Below are 21518 nucleotides of genomic sequence, written 5' to 3' on the forward strand. Positions count from 1 at the left end.
TGTCAAGCTCTGTACACTGTCACATTGTTTTGTAATAAGCAGATGAGAACAAAGCCTATCATAGATATCTAAATATCCCCCCCCCCCTTGTTTTTTTTGTTGTTTTTTTAGCAGCAGTAAACAGGTCCCGGTATTTCCTTTGTCTATTTTCTTCGTTGTCCTGTTTTGTCACCAAATAGAGGCTGTAATTTGGGGGGAAATCCTGCTGGCAAACATTTTCATAGGAGGGATTTGACAGAGCCGACTGCACCTGCAACCGGTTCAAAAGAAGTCAGACTTACATTGATCGCTTAAACTGGTGATCTTTTCCTTTATTTGAGTCGAAGGATATCGCAGGATTCGTTTTTGCAAACCGACTAAATTTCCGTTCTTCTGGGAGTGAAATCTCAAAGGGATTTCTTCACATAGACGCATGGGAAGTGAGACATTTCACTGCTACAATGAAATACAGTTATAAAGTAATTTTAGGTAAGTTGGATCAGTTCAACCTTTTGCTGTTTGACAGCCGCTGTTAATATTTATTTTTGTTGATTCTTTTAAGTTTATATTGTACATTATATATTAATCGACATTTGTTTGCAAATACATGAGATTATAGGCAGTTGGCAAAGTAATCCCAACCGCTGGAGTTTTTTCACATTTCGTTACGTCACCACCACAAACTACAATTAATTTTATTGTAATGTTTCATGACACACTAATACATTGTGTCTCTAAATCTGGAGTGGAAACTAAATTGTTCAAATGAAAATGTACAAAGTATGGAGTTATATTTATCCTCTCTGAGTCAATACAACCACCTCTGACAGTAATTACTGCTGTCAGTCATTTAGAATATGTTTCTAGTTTCTAGAGACCGAAGGTTTTGTCCATTTCTCTTTGTAAACCAGCAGAGGTTCAGCCAGGTTGGGCTTTTAGTTTGATTCAGATGTTTGCTCAGATTAGACCATTCTAATTCATGGATATGCTTTGATTAAAAACCATTCATTTACACCTCTGATTGGATCATCGACCAGTTCTGATCAGCTCCTCTATCCCTATGAGCACAATACAGCCACCACTATGTTTCAGAATGGAAGTGRYGAACAGGGTTTTGCACAGAGGTGCTTTAATACCTGGTAGTGTTTGGGATGTTGGTAAGAAATTAGAGTTTTATGCTCATCTGACCTTCTTTAGCACCTTCTTACACAAATTTACTGCAAAACACTTCTAATGACTTCCTTTCACCGTGTTCCTCTTTCYTTCTCTCCAGTGATATAGTGAGATTAAAATACACACAGGYTAGATTAATCTGMTAATTAGGGTKGTTAWACTGAGTTTCCTTCAGGAGTAACAGAGGAAAGAGAAATGTGAAAACAAACTCAACTGTTTCCCTGATTTTGTGATTTAGTGTTGGTCTCTCACACATTGTCACACAGTCATTATTCAAGGCACTGCATGTGAAAAGTGAMTTTTGGTTTTGCCATCTGCAGTGAGGGACGGGGGATTAGAGACACATAAGCAGGACAGGAAGTCCTCAATGAAACAATGTTTGGTCTCGGAGAGTCCGATAAGACGGTGAGGTTGTGTCTGTCCCACAGCAGGAACAATTTCTACCTCCGYTTCCCACATTCATTGTTTTATTTGACTTTAATCTGGGTTATTTTCACCTGTTTTGGCAATAATAAATCACTGTAATCCTTACTAATGAGGCTATGCCTCATTAATCTGAGTTACAATAAAAACCACATCAGRACTATAAGGTGGGTTTTCTTTTGTGAAAGGCAACCTTGTTCCCATGAGTACGGATTTCCGTACCATCGCCGGCATTTTAATCCAGATACATCTGTGACATGAAGCGTGTATAAATATTTATCTTTTCATTGAGTAGCAGAATTAAAAAAAGCTTTGCGGGCGCAGAGGCATTTTCCCCTCTGAGGGCTTTCCAGTTTAGTTAGCAAATCCGACTCAGGCTGGTGGGAGGTCCGGCGCTGCCGACTGCATGACTTCTTCAGCTGAGTGGCCTTTATGTCTCCACGACCCGGAGCTTGTTCAGCACAAGAGCCCCGTGTTTTCACTTCCTCAAAWAGAAGGACGTCAGAAAAACCTTCTCTCTGAGTCTGCGACGAACAGTCGGTTGGTTGATGGCGATGGTTTGGTGGAGTGGTTGAGGGCGAATAGGTAAATCCTGGCATGTTTTATATGATAATCCCTCGTAAATCCCCACTTGGCTCATGACCAAACATGTCATGTCCCGCACAACTGGTTCTGGCAAGTGTCCAACTGTGGACAAATTCTGGGGACAGCAGCAAAAGTGTGTGTTTTTTTTTCCTTTTAATTTCATGTGGACTGAAGTGAAGAGAGAAGGAAAGTTTCTTAAAGTGTTAGCTTTTTATTATTTTCTGCCACCGCAAATAAATGTGGGGATAGCCCCTTAACCACCACACTGTTCATAAAATGGTGTTTTTGATGGGTTTTTTCCCCCTTCGTCTTTAATAGATTAACTTTAATTCCCTCTGTGTTTCCTAAATGCTCATTTTGCCCAAATCTGCTCCAGCCTCCTCCTAAAATCTGCCTGTGATTTTTATGTTTCTTCGTCTCGCATCCAACGGGAGAGCAGATGGAAAAAGCTGAGTCAGTTATGTGTTCTGGCCCGGGTTGTCCTGCGGTCCTTTCTGCGTGGTTGTTTGGGTGTTCTTGTTTCGGGTACTCCGGGTACCATGCTCCCAAAGCACGTCGCGTTGGGGGCAGAATTGGTCTCTCCAAATTTGCCTTTAGGTGTCAATGTGTGTGTCCAAAGGACGTCAGTCCTGCGTTGAGCTCGTGACCCGTCCAGGACATACCTGCCTATCGCTAAGCAGCTGCTGGAGAAACCGTGGAAGGATGAGAGAGGTTAGACAACGGGTGTCCAAAGTGTGGTCCGGGGGCCATTTGTGGCTCTTGAAATGATTTTGGTCTGCCCCCAAGGCATAAGTCAAGAACAACATGAGTTTCGTCAACAGATTTAGAGAATGGCTGTGATGAAGAGACGTTTGGGAGTTTGGAAATTGTCTGTTTTTCTTTTAATAAGGCCGCAGTCTGAAGCCTTGTTTATGTTTTGGATCATTAAGGACTTGTAGATTTTATTTTTTTTATGTATTAAACAGTTAAAACAGCAACAAGAAAATAATCATGCATGTGAAAACAGAATCTTGGTCTTGCCATCTGCAGTGAAGGACTGGGTTGTTTACAGACATTATTCATTCATTTAATGATTTTTGTGGCCTGCCACTAGTTTCAATTAGCCAGTTTTGGCCCCAGGGGCAAAAAGTCTGGATGCCACTGGTGTAGACAATGGATGCATGCTATGTAGATGGATAAGTGTACACTTTCTACTCAACACATACATATTGCTGCATATTCTTGCTTCTTTTAATTTTTTTCTATATTCTATATTTTATTGAGAAATTCAGATTGAGTTAAATGACATTTTTGTACTATTTTATTCTAATGTGACAACTTAAAAGCGATTACTAAAGGGACAGTATTGTGTGCTTTCTAGCCACGTAGTTTCATTTTATAGAACAACCACGTAACTGTCTAAACTTCAGTTATTATAAAAATGCTACATATATCAGATATAACTTGACATTTGATTTTGTAATTTAATGCCTTGAAATTGGACCTGTGTCCCTTTAAGAAGCTGTGCTTTCAGGAAGTCGTCACAACATGTCTCCTCTATTAACCCTTTAAGAGCGTTTTTACCAGTGTTTCTCTGAGAGGAAGCTGATACAATGAGCTCCGCTGATAGGCAGTTTCACCAGGTGTTTGCTAATTGCTGCTGACTAGTCTGAAGGAGCCGAGTGTGGGGGAGTGGTGCACCGTGACACTGAAGCTTGGAAACTGCAGCTCAGAGGAGGAGTTTCGTTCTCAAAGGCAGAGAGAGGTAGGTCCACCCAGGCGTTTTGCAGAGCTGAATGGTTGCCACGGGAGATTAAAGGATTTCTCAAACATGCATGAAAGAATCAAGGCAACACTCCAGGTACCTTTTTGAGAAAGACCAGTTGCGATAAAGACTAAAACAGGGGCCCACAAATGTGTAAAAAGTCTTAACACAATCCATATTTAATTTCAGATGCATACATGCAACAAATCTCAAATTTAGTTATTAGTTATTATCTTTCACAAAATTACCAGTGACATTCTCACAATGTCAGGGCCTTTAGAGGAGAAACAGACCAGAATGTCCACCTTAAAGAAATGTCTTTATATTGAAATAATTCATGGATTTGTTGGTGATGTAACTGATAAGCAGAAAATGTTTTTATTTGGTCTCTTCCTGCTCTGTTATTATTATTTCTTATAACATCTTTGACCGGTATTTTAACCGCATAAAGGAAAGGAAAGGAAAGGTGTTGCCCTTAATTTTATTAAAATAATTAGCTGGTTAAAACTATCAACATCTCTTCTGAAAAACAGAACCTGGGGCTCATTTTCACAGCTACTTTATGACTTTTTTTTTAAGACAAAGAATATCGTCTTAAAAAGTAAATGTTTTCTGCTCACTTTCTTCTTGATGCCTGAGTCTCGCTGTCCCCAAACAACTTTGGTAGAAAAAAGAAAGAAAGAAAGAAAAGAAACGGACTGGGGAGCAGAGCAGTTCAAAGAAGCTGCTGTCAAGAGGAAGTGACAGTGTCACGGCCCCAGCGATGCCATTCAAGATCCGAGTCGGTTCTGACCCATTTACCCCTCCATCTTTCCGGTTCTTTGTCTCTACTTCTCTCCTTCTGCCTTTTTGTATATGTGTATTTTTACCCTGAGGCATCTTATGGAGGTTCGGAGACAGAGGTGGACTTTTTATTGTTGTTGTTGCTCTTATGAAGTGCTTGTCCATCTATGTTGGACTAACTGGACTTTTAATTGAGGGGAGGGGGAGAAGTTTGGTCCAGCTCAAGCTGGTATTCATCAGATTACTCTTTTCTTCTGAATCCGAGATGATCTCCTCTCTTCCATTCTTGGCCAGGAGTTTCCGTCTGTTCCTTTTGTCCTTACGTTAAAACTTGGACGACACTCAAAGCGAATTTACTCCGAATGCCTAAGTGAGAGTGCGTGAGGTCAGGGAGGATGTGCGAGCATGCCAACGAGAAGCAGACAAAAATGGAAATGTGTGTGTGTGTGCGTGTGTGCGTGTACGCGTGTGTCCGTGAGTGAGTGTGTGTGTGCGTGTGCATGTGTGTGTGCGTGCTGGAGAGCTTGAGGCTGGGTTTTATGAAGCATTTGATCAGGAAAAGAAAAAGAAAAAAAAGCCCAAAGTCTTTTATATTTTCCCCACACCCTGACCCAAAGAACCACTTCTGATTTTTTTTTCTCACTCACTCTCAGTTTAAACACAGTATCGGAGGGAGTTTGTGTAATTGAATAGCACATTGCAGGAAAAGACTTAATCTTTTTCAGTTCTTCTTTCTAAATGAACTGGAATTTACTCTGATTTTGTTAAGATTCAGAATTTGTTTTGAGGTTTGTTTATGATTCTCTCTTTGTTTGGATCAGGATCAGCCTCGTTTCTGTTTTACGTGATCTCAGTCCGTAGTTCATGATTCTAGTTTGTTTCTTCTTTTTATTTATTTTCTAGTGCCAGTTTATCTCTCTTTCTTTCTATCTCTTCTTGCACCTGCAGTCAGTTATCCAATCAGCCCAGGTCCATTGTTCCACAGTATTGGGATTTAAGTCTCACAATACTTAAATACATAAACACTCCTCTCACTCTTTGCTAATTTCTCTTGTTAAATCCTGTAATTTTCTCCGTTCTCGTTTCTTCCCCCGTGTTCCCTGCTGGGTTTTTTTTTTCTTGGATTTATGGTTTTTGTTCTGCTCTGGCTCCTTGTGCTCCCTGTGCTTTTTGTAAGCTTATCCATCATTTTTCCATTAAACTTCCTTTGTTTACTACATCTCTGCCTTTCTGCATTTGGGTTCATGATCAAAACAAACATCAGATTTGACAGATTTGTCGTTAACGCAGCGTGTGAACGGATCCTGAGTACGATGTAGTACGATCAAAGTAAGATCTCGTAAACTCAGGAAAACGTCCCATTACAATTACAAAAGGTCATTCATGAAACAGTTTGGTTTGATGTTCCACTCATTCGATCGTCTCATCTCTTCAGGGGGAAATATTTTGTCATGAGTGTGGTTTGTGGTGGTGAGAACGAACACAGAGACCCAGGTTGTGATGAAGATGATGAATTTAATGATGAATGTGGCTCAAAGCAGTCCAGATCAGGCAGCACGGCAGAGACAATACAGCGAAATACCGGTAGCAACTGACAAAAATGCTGAACATGGAGCAAAGTAGCCTCAGGACTATCCAGTTCAACTGAGAACTACTGACTACGGACATACGACGACCAAAGACAACAACTGACAAACGACGAGGATCCGACAAGGAACACAGACAACAGGTGGGATTAAATACACTGGGAGGGTAATCACAGGAACGAGACACAGCTGGGATCAATCAAGACAGCACAGAGACTCACAGGACTAGACACAGAAAGAAACTCAAACTCAAAACATAGAAACACACAGAACCTAACATTTATAGATATTCATAAGTCTGAATTTCGCAGCATGTTTCTGATCTCTGGTTTTTAAGCTCTCACTTGTTCATAATGTTTCTGTCCGTTTATAATTTCTCTATAGGGGATTTAAAAGATATAAATAGAGCACTGGAAATATTTTATGCAAATTTATCAAATGTTTATAGTTTGACAAATCGTGTTCAGCCTTCCTATTAGCTACAAATAGTCTTGCTCTCTCACAGCCTGATTGAACTGCAAACCGAATAGTTTTTTCATGAGCAGAATCTGTTAGAATTAGTTCATTAACTGATCCAATTTCTTTCTTTTTCGACTGTCTGATCACAAATATGTTGAAAATCATCCAGTTCCGTTTGATTTGATGTCTCCAGTTATTTAAAAACATCATATATGTAAACTTTTTGGTTCTTTACTAAAAGTTTCTGCAACCTTGGTCATGTGATGGACTATGGGAGCAGAAAATCTGAGCCCAGTTATTCTGTCCAGCATGAACAATCGTCAATGCCCTTCATTTCACAGAAAGTCAGCATCCGACATGGCTGCTAATTTGTTTGACACACACTCCTGCTTCCTCTCCCTCACGCTCCTGAGACTCGTGCGTCTGTGGCTTTTGCAAACCTGTTTCCAACTATGTGATTTGGACTCTCAAAAAAACTTGTGTGGAGATTGTTTAGTAGGTCATGAATCACCTTCCATGTCATAAATATCACTGCAGTACATCAACGTCACCAAGCTGTTGGTTTTGTTTGATTGTGGTGGTGCGTCCCACTTCTAAAAAAAAAAGAAGGCTCATATAGATTTTGTAACAATGTTTAATGTAAATATTGCGTATATCAGCTAAATGATAGAGTTCCTCTGTATTTGTTTCTCTTTCTGTCTTCATTGACATTGTTTTGGGGGGGGCTCAAATATCGACAGTTCTCAGTCCCGTCTGACTCTGTATTTTATTATTATTATTATTATTATTATTATTATTATTATTATTATTATTATTATTATTATTATTATTATTATTATTACACATTATTTGGCCCAGAAATAACCCATAAATGTTAAAATCTCATTTAAAAAGGCATTGTGGCCGCCAAGTGGCTACCGTTACGCAAAGCGCGCTCACGCGTCCAGAGCCTCGAGGGCGCGCGGCGTTATATTCTGGGACTGAAGCATCTCGTGTTCATTCACCCCGAAGATCCCAGCCGCTCGTGGAGCTCGCTGCCATCTCCTGTCCGGGGCTGCGCTGCGGATTCCCGGACATATTTACCAACTGTTTCAGTTTGGCTGCAGTTGATTGAAGYAGAAGAGGTTCCACATGTTCGTGGTTCCGTCGACACGCTGAGGGTTAGACCAAACGCTGCAGGTGGAATAAAGTGTGTGAATTTGGACCGGATCCCGCTGTGARCAGAACTGGATTTCTGGATGTGTGTAAAAAGTATWTGTATATATTTTTGATCAACTTTATTTGTTCACCTGTGAATCTGAAGCAAAGAACTGCTGGAGATCATCAGCCTCCGTTTTATTTGAGTTTTSCCATTAAGATGTTTTTTCTGCTAGTGGGTTTTTATTGGGAATCTCTCTTGGAAAAGATTTTGTGATTTTGTCACTTAAAGTGACTTGTATCAGAAGCACCAGACCGCACTCTTCATTTAATTTCTCTTATGGTCTAAAACCTGACTTGAATGTTGAGCTGGAGTCACCTCGTCTAAGGTTTTGGAGGCAGCTTTTCCTTCCAAGGGATGGTTGAAAGCTGTGAGGACCAGGGAGCAGCAGCCCGGCTCCTGCACCGGAGTTTCGCCTCTTCGTGCTCATGCAGCGGACCTGAGAGGAGATGAAAGCCGCGGTCTTCCACCTCCTGACCGGCTACTTTTGCCTATTACGCACCGCTGCCGAGGTGAGCCTTGGAAATAACGACTCGCCGACGTATCTTCAGATTTGAGACGCAGTTTCACGTTGCAGTTTAATTAGGCGCGTGTAGGATTACCACAAATTGTGCTTTTGTTGCTTTGCAAAAGAGCAAACCAGAGTTTGCTTCAGGTCTTTTTTTTTTTTTTTTTTTTTTTTTTTTAGTTTAAATGATGTTTACACGATTAATATTTTTGCACCACTTCGCACTTACATATTTTATTTTGAATTAATGTGATAACTGTGTGTCTGTACAGGAGACTCCTCTCCCTCAGGAGCTGCTGGAGCGGCTATCCCACAGCGAGATCCGCAGCATCAGCGACCTCCAGCGGCTGCTAGAAATGGACACCGTAGGTAAAGCACCTTTTTTTTATTTTTATATAGCATCTCGCCCTCCTCCAAATCACCTGTTGTCCTTACAAATGTATTATTAAAAACTAATTCGGCGAAAGATATGATTTAAGTTACTCTTGTTACAAATGAACTACAGGTAACGAAAACACCCTGGAAACCACTAAATTAGCAGTAAACCAACTTAGCATTTTTTTAGCTAGTCCTCCGTCTGATACTGACCGTTAGTACGTTGATTAATGAACACAACAGGGGAGTTTAAACCAATTGAGTTACATTTTTAATTTAAAATATGAGATGAGGTAACTCATGTATAACCACAAAACAGTAGACTAAAGAAATAACACTTAAAATGTTTTCCAAACCATTACATTTTGACATGGGCTCTTTCACAGGGGGGGCATTTAAACAATGGGTGTCCAAGCACCATGTAGAAGCAACAACTTATTTGTCTATCAATGTTGCCTTAAAATATAATATTTCTAATGTTTTTATTCTCACACGGTCAATGGGAGTTGGCCGATGGCAACATTCATGCAAGAACTGCTTTGAAAGGAATTTTCAATAACATAGTTTCATTTTCCATTTAGAAAGTAGAAGTAAAGTGAAAAAGTAGAAATAAATATAGTTTCTAAGCATGTAAACAATGTAATAAGAATATAGATAAATAGGAATAAATCMTTTTTCTCTGACTTTCCTTCAGGGGTCCCACAAGGCTCTAGTCTTGGGTGGGTCTGAGTTACCAGAAGKGGCGTAGTCATTTCAAACAAAAACAATTATTTCTACTGCCGTTTTAATATTAAAATATAGTTATTGTTACTGCAGAGGCCAATAATGTTTATTTTTATGAAGTCCAATTACTTATTGGTTGTCAGTTCAAATTCAAAAATATGTTATTGATTCCAAAGTTAAATTAACTCATATTAATTCACAATTCTTCAAARAGTTATAGTAGATGGTTATGGGTATGGGCAGGAAAGATCTCCTGTAGCAGTCTGTTTCACAGCGAATTTGAAGGAGCCTCTGACTAAAGAAACTATGTTTTCTCAAGAGAATTGGCAGAGACTGGTTGCCCATAATGTTCTTGATTTTATGTAAAATCCTTTTTTGTTGCATCTCATTATTTATTAAATATTTTTGATATACAAACATAGAATGTTTGTTATTTTATCCTTCTTGTCTTTACAGAGTTACATTGGGAGTTTAGGATGCAGATTTTAGCTGGCTAATTTATGCTAAAAACAGTGCAGCTGCCTTTTTTTTTCAGCTAGCTGACCAACAGTGCTCAGCAACGGTTGGGGGAGGGRCAGTGCCGGCTTAAACAGTGCTTCTTGCAGTCTGAGAAAACGTTTTACAATACCTCATCAAGAGGTCTTTGAAATATAGGAGCGTAATGACTCAGCATTTTAGTGGTTTTTGAAATGCTAACATTTTGAAGCCTTGGTTTAGCTCAAAATTCTGCTGATAGTCAAAGTATTCTAGGCATACAGGAAACATATTTGATTCTTGTCTATACAAATGTAGTTTACAAACCTCTTGTTTTAAAACAACATTGACAGAAACCCTTTGAAAAACACCTCTAGTTTTGAATCCAGAGTAGCTTGGCTAGTTATGAAGCGTTAGCCACCGGGAGCTAGCGTCTGCCGTTCTTTGCCCTGCCTTGACCTCCGTTTGCTCCTTGAAAGATTGAAGTATTATTTTCATGTGGTTCATGGCAGAATATGAAGATAGTGARTCATCTCATCACTGGGATGCCTTTCCAGATGCTGCTGGAAGCCAAACCTTTTCCTTTTTTTAAAATAAAACCAGTTTAAATCATCTTTGTTCCTTTTCCACTTGTTAGCTAAATGTTTGACCTGGAAGTGCAAACAGAGAACACAAAACCACATTTGGATGAATTAGTGAAGAAAAACAAAAGCACACACACAAAAAATCCCCCTTGACTTCTCCAATACTTCAAAAATTTCCTGCATCTTAAATCGTTTCATTTCTCGTGAGACGTTCACTGCTTCTTTTTTTTTTTTTCTTGTCTTTCGGCAAAGATCGGTGCCACCATTAATCCTGGCATCATTGAGATGCAAATTCAGAATGTGACAGCTCCCCAGGCTCAGCGGGGGTCAAGTGGCTCACTTCATTATACTGTTGTCATGCTGCCCATTATTAGTTTAAGAGGAGGGCTCGCTGCAAGGCTGCTGTGTTGCTATGTATAATTCATGCTGGAATTCCAGCGTGTCAGGCCACAAGAGGAGTGAGACGGAGAGAGGGAGACGGTCAGGGGCGGACTCTGTCGGGTCAGCCAGCACGCTGTGTGAATATCTGCACTAACAAAAAATATCTGCACCGTCACAGAAACAAGTTAGAGTTAGGGTCATTACCACAAAGAAATYTGAGCTGCARATTCTTGGTCGGGGTAAGCTGTACAAACAGCTTTTATGTGGAAATTATGAGTYGTTTGCAAATTTGTACAATATGATTTTTCTGAACATGGTTTTCTTTGTATAGAATCACATTTCTCCAACAGAYGTGATTGTTTTTTATGGAATCAGCRTCGCCTATCTCTAATGTTRTAAGGGGTAACGTTATGTAACGTAATGTAATGTAAGAGGTGTCCTGCCAAKTTCAGTTGTCGGACCAGTCATCTTTACAGTTTTTGTTATTGATTTGTTAGATGTCTGGACAAATGTGTGCAGGTGACACACACATTTGTCAATCATCTTTRAGTCYSTCATCAACTGCTGRATTCACACTATAGAGGCTTAGATGTAGATCTGGTACTGCAGTGATGAAATAAGCAAAAAAMGAAAGAAAAAAAAGTTTCAATKCAGCAAATGTGAGKTTTTTTTTAAAGGAAGTAAAATGATTAACAAAGTAGGAAACAAAACACTTYGTAAAAACTGGAAATATTGACAAAACTGGGTTTTAGTCTATATTTAAAAGCAAAGAGTAAATAGATATTGAAGATCCAGGCAATTAGTTGATTCCAGAGGTTTGAAGACTGCATCTCRTTCTATACCTGTGAATCAGTTGAATTTTCAAAATTAATTCATAGATTCAAAACAGAAAGCGCTCAATTGTTACGGCAGTATTCCAGTCTATAAGGRAAGGATCCATGAATTCATTTTTCTTCAATCTCACCGTGAAGATTTGACAAAGATGGAGACAGTTCTGAACTTCATTATTCACTGRAACTTCATTATTCACTGGAAGTACATGGACTAACCTCAGTAGAAACCATGAAACCAAACTTGGACTTTCKAAGTTTCTTGGRGTTAAAGAACAACTTTGGTTTGACCTAATAGATTGTTAATTCAACGGGTGAATAGTCTTTTATGCCTCAACAGAAAGCTAAAACTGGGTTTCATCATCAATAAAATGAAAATAATTGCTCATTTCCTGATCATATCGCTCCCAACGAAGCTTGTGTGTGGGAAAAAACCTGGGAACTAAAGCAGAACCCTGAGGGACACCAACATGTGTGATATGTTCCGCCTGCCTACTTTTTAATTCGTCTTCCAAGAGTGATGTAGACCAGCTTTATAAATTTATGTAACAAAAATTCACAACAAATTTGATTTCAAAGCATGTTAGAAGAAAAACAAGCATTTTTTATTTCTTATTATACAAAAATACACAATCAAATTCATAATAATACAATCCAGTCAGATTGAAATAAGCAGTTCCTAAATGTGTCAAATGTGTCATTTAGTCGCTGTCACACACACAAAAAAAACACAAGTTTCAAACAGCATCCAGAAGCCTTGAACTCATCGTGTACAATATTGTTTCTGATGGCCAAAATAGRATAAATATTTCAGTTCACAACAGCTAACCATCTGTGCCAAAAAAAMCCMAAAAAAGAAACAGGAGGTTTGCTGTTCTTTAAACTCTTACTGTCTCAAACCCTGACTCAGCAAAACATTTCCTCAGCTGACGACCTCTGGGTGACCCCAAACAGCTTSCGTTGGCTTTCAAACTCAATTTAAGAAATTCTTCGCACGCTCACGGACAGGTTTGTTTTTCTCAGATGAAATTYACATGGAGAAGACCGAGTGACRTGTTGACATGTATTAACACCATAACTGAGTTAGAATAACTGCCTTAAACTCTGATCAGGAGGAAGTTCCTCTGAATAAAAATTTCAAATTCATCCTGTTTTGTTTTTCACATTTCATTAAACRTAYATGTTCTAATAAAACAACAAAAAAGTGACACAATTCAAGGTGGAGATTTATTTTTTTTATTTGTCCTTTGATGATTTTCTTTGACGCTTATAAGCCCACTATATTTATTTACGAATGTATACATCCTTAAAGGGGCAGTGCTATGTAAAATTGACTCTTTTCAGCTTTACATCAAGTTATAATGTTATTCCCTCATTCAAAACATACCTGAACTGTTGCTTTGATACTTTTACGAGTGCTCGAGAAATCTTTTAATCTCCCATGACAACCATTCAGTTGCGCAAAATGGATGGGTGGCTGGGTGGACCTAGCTCCGCCTTCGAGGCATAGCTCCTCCTTGGACCTGCGGTTTCCAAGCTTCTGAGCTTTCGCCTCTCAGAGCAGCCTTCACTCCACTCCTTCAAACTAGCCAGCAGCAATTAGCTAACACCTGGGTGGGCCTAGCGTTGCCTTTGAGGCACAGCACCGAGGAGGATTGATGTTGTAAATTCCTGAGGGCGGAGCTTCAGAAAGAGCAGGAGTTTCTTAAAGAGACAGAAGCCCCAATTTCAAGACATTAAATTTTGAAATAAAATTTCACTTAAATCATATTTGATATATAGAACTTTTAGCAATGTAATGTGGTTATTTAATTGTGTACTTCTCCTTTAAAAATTCAATTTGAAACACGTTTAGACTGGAGAAAATCTAAGTTTCTCAAAGGTCACTGAAATGAGTTTGAGAAGATGTTTTACCGTGCTCCCAGCAGTACAATGTGTCCTATTTTGTCTCCGTCCAGAGAACGAGGTGATCGAGGAGACCAAACACAGCCACCACAAGGACTTCTCTCACGTCTCCCCCACTCACAAGAAACCACACTTACACACAAGACAAAGGAGAAGCACCGGTGAGGCCCACTGAGTTGCAAAAGAATTCTGTTTCAAATCAATTTTTAGTTGTTTCTACACCAAATGTAGCAAGATTATGCAGTCTAGCCCTTCAACAACAGCTTGCTGAAAGCGTTTGAGGTCTTTTTCTCCCCCCCTGCAGTGGTGGAGGAAGCCGTGCCGGCCGTGTGCAAAGTGCGCACAACAATTTATGAAATCCCGAGGAGTCAGGTGGATCCCACTTCGGCCAACTTCATCATCTGGCCTCCCTGCGTGGAAGTGAACCGCTGCACCGGCTGCTGCAACACGAATAACATGAGGTGCCAGGCGGAGCGTAAACAGCTCCGTACTGTCAAGGTAAAATGGAAAATCCCACTTCACTGTTTCCGTTACTCTGTCAGTTCTGCTCTGATTCAGCTCTTTATGAACGTTCAGTACCAGATAATAGTAAAAAAACCAGACATACAATTAATACCACTTATAACATTAATCTTGTAAGGTGGGCATCAACTTTAATTTACTTCTCTAAGAAAATTCCCACTCTTCATGAAACCAGTTCCAAATCAAATCAATTCAAATTGCAAATTAAACTGGTTTAAATTATATTGAATGCTTCTAAAAATAAAAAATAGTGTGAGATTGTGATTCTAATTGATTTTTCCAAGGTTTAATCTTTGTGTTTAAACCTTGAATCACTGGAATTATGTCCCCCTTTTTTATTAAGATTAAAGATGGCTACACTTAATCAGCAGAGTACATAATTCAAAGTACTTGAAGTCTGTGTCGTCTTTGCATTCAAACACCATCTTCCACTAACACAATATGGCTTTCCCATGACACCAGCAAACAAAGTGTCATTGAATAAGCTTTCATGTTCTTTGTAAACCCTGATCACTTCTTGACTGACATGTACAAAAGGATTCTGYTATTTCTCCATGAGTGGCACACACTCAAGACTTGCACGCGCACACGCAAAAATGTCCCCTCTTCAACGGTGAGTCCCCTGTTGGTGAGTGTAAAATGACACGCATGTCCCCTGTTGGATAGCTACACATAAACACGCATTCAAGCCTTACACACACACATGCATTCATGACTTATACGCACATAACAAACACACGGCAGGTCTTTATACTTTAGATAAACACAGAATCTGCCAAAAGTAACTCCTTCCACCAGCTGAACCACTGTGTATGTTTGTGTGCGCGCGTGTATGCGTGTGTGCGCGCGTGTGTGTGCGTGCCTGTGTTTGTTTGTAATACCTTGTGGGGACCATTTTCCTGACACTACGTTGTGGGGACCCTCTGCTCCTTGTGGGACTGAAGCCTGGTCCCACAAGGGGAAACGCTGTTTTTGGGTCAGGGGTCATATTTAGGACTAAGGTGTGAATTGAGTTTTGATTAGGGTTAAGTATGTGATGGTTAGGGTAAGTTTAAGGTTTAGGCTGTAGAAATGAATGGAAATCAATGAAAAGTTCCCCCAAAGATAGCTGCGCAAACATGTGTATGTGTGTGATTATGAGTGTGTTTACTGATGCTTGAGATTCAGCCAGTAAGTTTGTTTATGAAAATGTTAGCTTTCAGAGCAGAGGCATCGGAAATGTGCTACACAAATAAACTTGATTGATTGATTGGTTGAACATTAATGGGAATTAAATCCATGTTTCTGATCTTTACGAACTGATTGAAGTTGATGTAAGGATACTTTTTTGAAATATTTGATAGGGAAAAAAAGACAGCTGGATGGAGATTTTGAGTGCTTGAGAGTTGCCAGAGACAAAGGAGAGAAGGAGAATTTTATTTTCGAAGCTTTGGAAACCCAATCTCAGATGAAAGGAGTCGTTCTTTGACYGCTCACAGAGGAAATCAAAAATAAAGTCGCTCGCCTGTGCCGAGGTTCAGCATTCAGAGGGTAAACGGTCACAACTGCATCCCTGCACCATATGGCAGGACTCAGAAGAAAAACAGCATTGGTGTTGCTTTATATATTTATTTCAAGCYTGATGAGAATCAACAAGTCTGTCCCGATTAACCATTTTCATTTGAGYAGTGGTCTATTGTCAGATACTTTTTGAAATGTAATCTTTATTAGATCTTTAATCAAATCCATTTATTTTATTTAACGTGTGTATAAAAAATGTAATAAACAGATAAAAACACAAAACAGAATTTTAGGGGAAAAAAACTTGAGATAAGTACAATCATGTAAAATGCACCATGTTTAAGAGCCTGCCAGCATTTTTTCAGCCTGAGGCAGAAAGCCGTGCAGCCTTTGAAGCTGCCGCACCGTTGGCCTGATAGCATCTTTCTATAAAGTTCACAGTGAGGATGAGAAGAGTTCCTGACAATGTTCAGACGATTCTGATAAGATGCAATGTTTCTAACTACATGCCACTCTAACGTGTAAAAGAGCAGCTACTCGCACAAAGTTGGCATCCTGCTAAATGAAAAACATTAAAAAGCTGAGCCCAATTTCAAACTGTTATCTCTACTTACAGCAGAGACTCTCAAACTTGTAACAAAGGATAATTTTACAAAAAAGCTGTATTGTTATTTTCCTTACTGGGTTCTCTTGGTCAATCTGCATGACATTTAGCAACATCGTGGCTGAAAGCCAGAAACGTTCCAACTCCAGACATAAACTGTGCTACTGAAGATAAACTACATAAATACTAAACAAGCACCAGCCTGTCACTGTAAACTTTCAACTGCAATTAAATTTTTTTTTTCTCTGTTCCTAACAAAGATTTTCTTTTTAACATCTAAACCTTGAGGGCGTAGATGTGTGGGGTTTTAATTCCCGTCCTTGATTTCATCTTTGTTACCGTACATGCATAAAAAAAATTAACTGCAAAAGAGCAAGAAAACCACATTATTAACCTCTAATCTGCTGTGGAGATTTGAAATTAGCCAATGCTGTAAGTGTGATAATGTTCTGTTTTTGTTGATGCTGAATACTTCTCCCCATAAAAATAAGCAAAATAGAAAGAAGGAAAGAAATTGTTATATTTCCAGATTATCTGTCTCATGCTAAATTGACACAAAATAGTGACAATTTCGACAAATATATAAAAATATATATATATGTATAAAAGTTACATACTGTAGCTTTGAGTGAAGGGATCAGGTTAACTTTGCTCATTCTGTTTTTACGTGACCCCAAACATGTTAATTGCTATAAATCATCCRAAGCATCGACACAAACACAYGCAGTGTCAGAATGGATCCACCGTAGGCCGCAGCTCGGACTCAACTGATGAAGCAACTTTGCTTTGTACAGTCTTATGATGAACAAATGAAGTATACTTTAACTTTACAGATTGTCAACTTTGCCTCTGAATCCTGCAGCTTCAAACCTTGTCTTATCCAGGCTCAAGGTTAAAAAAATAACACTTTTTTTTTTTTAAGGCCAGCCTCTGCAGAGCAGCAGGGCTCACCTTTCAGCGGCGTCTCACTCTTGTTTCTCACCTGGGCTAACCCCGCTCTGTCCCTGCCTCGGCGGCTTGGCTGTTTATGAATTTGTTCAGACTTGAAGCAGAGATGCTGTTGCAATCAGACCTAAAGCTCCAACCAATTTGGGAATGTGAGCGCAAAGCACGCGCGCTTTATGTAACTGCTTTAGGACTAAGTTACTGCGCACACACGAAGAGCAGCTCCTGCAGCACTGAATATGTGTGTGTGTGTGTGTGTGTGTGTGTGTGTGTGTGTGTGTGTGTGAGTGTTGACACTGAAATCAAGCCTCTTGTCCCTATGAATGCAATTCATTCATCCTAACAAGAGAAGCCACACCCATCTGTTTACATAGGGCTGGAGGTGTTACATAAGATCATGAAGTTAAGGAGGAGCCTCAAGCTGATGTGTTTTTAGTTTAAGTTGAAGTAATGATATTTTGATACAGAAAAACGTATTCACATACAAATGAATCAACTTTAAATGATGCMRTCTTAATATTCTGTGCAGCACCTGTTACGGTTTCCTTTTGTTGGTGTAAAACGCRGGTATCACATTCGGACAAGCATGTTTCCTCAAACTTGCTGAATTTCTCCATGAAATTTGGAAGTTTATGCAAGTTTATGTTTTATTGAATATTGAGCGCAGGTCGTTTCCTGGACATTTAAATACTCCATATTTAAAGGGGCAGTATCATGTGTTTTCCAGGCACAYATGACTTCAAATAAATTTTACTTCCTGATTTAACGCCTTGAAGTTGGGCTTCTGTCTCTTTAAGAAACTCCTGCTCTTTCTGAAACTCCGTCTTCAGGAAGTCATCACAGCATGGCTCCTCTATTAACCCTTTAACAACATTTTTACCAATGTTTCCCTGAGAAGTATCTTTTATAATGAGCTCAGCAGATGTGCTATTCCACCAAGTGGTTGCTAATTGCTGCTAGCTAGTCTGTTTTTATTGGCTGAAAAAAAGTTTTCTTCACCTGCTTCTTTGTCATCTACATTTTAATCAAYCAATCAAGTTTTTTGTATAACTCATTTCAAAAACAAAGCAGGTCAAAGTGCTTTACATCATAAAATCATAAACATATTATACTGTCACCAATTTTGGAAGCCAGTAACAGACGTGGCATTTTGTTAAGTACAAAATGCCACGTCATCAAAACCCAACATTGATGACTGTAAAGGGAATCCTTTACAGTCATCAATGTTGGGTTTTTAGTCTTGACTTAGAGGAACTCAGTGTTTCGGCTGTTTTGCAGTTGTCTGGAAGTTTGTTCCAGATCTGAGCAGCATAGAAACTGAATGCTTCTCTGTGTTTGGTTTCAGGTGGCGAAGGTGGAGTACGTGAGGCGGCGGCCCAAACTGAGGGAGGTGGAGGTGACACTGGAGGACCACTTAGAGTGCACGTGCAACAACAAGCGGCACATCAGCCAAAACCAGGACAGAGATAATGGTGAGCAAACCGCTGAATGCTACCTGTTGCTAATGGCTCAAACTAATTTATCAACACTTCTCCTGAAATGTACCTCTGAACTAAAACTGAATACTGAATAATGTCTGTTATTATTATTATTATTATTATTATTATTATTATTATTATTATTATTAACCATTATTTTACCAGGAAAATACCAGTGAGATTAAAAAAAAAAATTTTCAGTAGAAGACTGGCAGCAGCACACACCAAAACAATTTTTTTTTTTTGAACCAAAATTTCAAACTCTAATTTGCTACAGTTAACTTCATCAGTTTTAGTCAAGCTATAATTCTGATCTGGCGTCTTATTCTGGCATTGAAGCGACAAACCCTTTATACTTGAGACATATGCAGCATTTTGGGGAAATAGTAGTCTGTGATTTTACAGGAAAGCTATGGATGGAACATTTGCAATGACAAAACTTTTTAGGAACTGTGAGATGCAGTGAGAGCTCTGGAGGAGCCAGCTGCACAATGTCCAAAAGAAATGAAAACTACTTCCTGTTCTCGTCTTCTTTGTCATTTCCACCAGCAGTAACATCCGGACGTGACTTGTTAATTTGATAAAAGCCTTTCCGTGGCAGTTTTAAGAAATTCTGCTATTTCAATATGCTGGAAAAGCCACCTCATCTTACTGCTATAACTTTAATTCAAAAAACATTATTATTATTATTATTATTATTTTCAAAATTAGCCCGCTTCCTTTAAGCACATTTATTTTCGTACTTTTAGTTTGTTTCATGGTTAATGAAAACGTAGTTCTTTTACTTCTTCATGAATTTGTCCATCCTCACATTCATAAAGTCTCTTCTTTAACCAGGTATCAGGTGAGCAGACAGGCAGATGCTGCAGTGGATGAGACAGAAAATCCACCTCTGACTTCGTTACCACCCGCTGCGGAAGAGACGCATTTTTCTCGAACCTGTGTGGGATTCGTGTGACTCATTTGAACCTGACGTGTACACTTAAGAGTTTGTTGCAAAATAGCAAATTCTCAAAATCTTCCAAGCCCAGAGACGTACTTCGGACAGACGGAACATTTCTCAACTCAGAGAATGTGTGATACGTTTCATCGTTCATCAAAGAACCAGCGGCTTTGCTTCTTCACCTGAACAGTAACAGCTCAGCACTAAAGATCRCCATCTGGTTGAAATCTTTCTTTTTTTTTTTTTTTTCAAACAGTGACTGGCTTGAGGTTTTCTACTCCAACGTTTGTTCTTCCTCTTGTAAAACATTCATGTATATCCCCTGATTTTTATAATCTTTTTTTTTAAATGCTGTGGGGTTTTTTCTACTTCTGGTACTTTTTATTCATCACAAATGGAAGCAGGATTTTACTGAATCAAATAAAAATATTTATATAAAACACAAGTTGGTGTTGTTATATAAAATCAGATTAATAGGGCTGGTTTTTAAAGTACATGCAAAGCAACTGGGAGATGAGTACATGATTTAGGATGTGTCTCAATTATGGTTGTGGCTATTATGTAATTTATTTAATTAGCAAATTAGCACATTGTATCAAATCACAATCGTCAATGTTTGTAAAATCACAACGTACTGTTTGATGCAATATTTGGTTAGATGTATTATTTTAAGTGTCATGCAGTAAAATGGTGTTAAACCATTGTCACCACTGGTAAATTTGTAGCAGTTGAGATGCTAAAGTTTGCATAAAATGTTGAGAAAATTCTCAACTCACTCTTCTCACTCTTTGACCAGCATATTCCCCTCCTCACCTGTGGTGGCGCTGCACCAAGAACTACTGAAGGAAACAACACAAAAACTTATGAAGGAGACTTTGAGCACAGCTTCCTTCTTTGGAAACAAAAATGGGGTGGGGTAAGACTTTAGCGGTTGTAGGATTTCTCTTTTGTCTGTGGTAAAAGGCCACGAGCCATTTCTCTCACTAGTGCTAGACTTGTGGGTTTGTTTTGGTCCTATTTACCCAGAATACTTTTGAGCAATCTCCGGTTCACATTGCATTCGGACCGTRMCAGAGTTAATTTTAACYAAACTGAGAMGTAGGTTTGGAGGCGGACCAGAGTTTGATTGGGCATTGACACYTCCACAAACGAAGTGGACTCTCCAGACAAACAAACTGGAGTTAGATTAAAGTGGATTAAACAGGGAAAATGTGAATGCATCCTAAGAGAAAGATCTCTCTTAAGTACGGTAGCTTTCAAGTAGACGTGCTTTCAAGTAGATGTCCTTGGACACMTAGTGTTCATTATCTGACTGAATTTAGCTAATTGATACAACACCTTTCTCCTTAGGAGCCTCCATAAATCCGGTGGTGGAGACCTTTCAGGTGGCTCACATGAATGATGTTCACAAGCACAAAAAGTCTGTAGAAAAGCAGTTCAACAGGGCAGAACATGCTCTTGGATGKTCTCCTGGTTGGAACTGATTGCTCTTTAATTTAAAGCCGACTGATTTTAGACCATWAATCCAGMATCAGTTGGAGGCTGGGCCCAGCTTGCCATTCTTTAGGATCKGTTGGCCTAGCTCCAGCCGCAGCCATAACAGCTTTGTGCTTGGCTGGAGAAAAGTAAGCATTGAAGTAYTTTATATGAGTGTCCAAACCTCTGGTTCTCAGTTATGAAACGTTGCTGGGCAATCAAGTAAGTCTCTGTTGTCTGGACTTGAATCTGTACTTTCATTATTTTCCATATTGTGCGTCAGTGGGCGACTTACATTGACTTTTAACAGAAGAATTCTCGAATGCTTATTGGTAGACTG

At 39.2% G+C, this 21518-nt stretch overlaps 1 protein-coding gene across 2 annotated transcripts; it reads left to right on the forward strand.

The window, feature by feature from the left end:
• Positions 1-228: 228 nt before the first annotated feature.
• Positions 229-20418, forward strand: LOC103476211 (platelet-derived growth factor subunit A-like). Of its 2 annotated transcripts, none has more exons than XM_008428499.2 (6): positions 229-468; positions 8711-8803; positions 13764-13871; positions 14015-14208; positions 18627-18753; positions 19597-20418. In XM_008428499.2, the coding sequence occupies exons 1-6, from the start codon at positions 441-443 to the stop codon at positions 19605-19607; spliced, it is 561 nt and encodes a 186-aa protein (XP_008426721.1). In that variant the 5' UTR covers positions 229-440; the 3' UTR covers positions 19608-20418. The 2 variants fall into 2 exon arrangements, with proteins under 2 accessions (XP_008426721.1, XP_008426644.1); XM_008428422.2 differs by lacking the exon at positions 229-468 and adding an exon at positions 7689-8442 and having other exon boundaries at positions 8711-8807; positions 19597-20416.
• The last annotated feature ends 1100 nt before the right edge of the window (positions 20419-21518 follow it).

Source organism: Poecilia reticulata, linkage group LG1 (assembly GCF_000633615.1).
Source record: "Poecilia reticulata strain Guanapo linkage group LG1, Guppy_female_1.0+MT, whole genome shotgun sequence".
Taxonomy (NCBI): Eukaryota; Metazoa; Chordata; class Actinopteri; order Cyprinodontiformes; family Poeciliidae; genus Poecilia; species Poecilia reticulata.

Bases quoted from the DNA above. Each gene is read 5' to 3' on its own strand.
- LOC103476211 (XM_008428422.2), top strand. From the start codon at position 8,380: ATGAAAGCCGCGGTCTTCCACCTCCTGACCGGCTACTTTTGCCTATTA. The intron at 8,443-8,710 runs GTGAGCCTTGGA...GTGTCTGTACAG, and splicing joins TATTACGCACCGCTGCCGAG to GAGACTCCTCTCCCTCAGGA. The intron at 13,872-14,014 runs GTGAGGCCCACT...CCCCCCCTGCAG, and splicing joins AAGACAAAGGAGAAGCACCG to TGGTGGAGGAAGCCGTGCCG.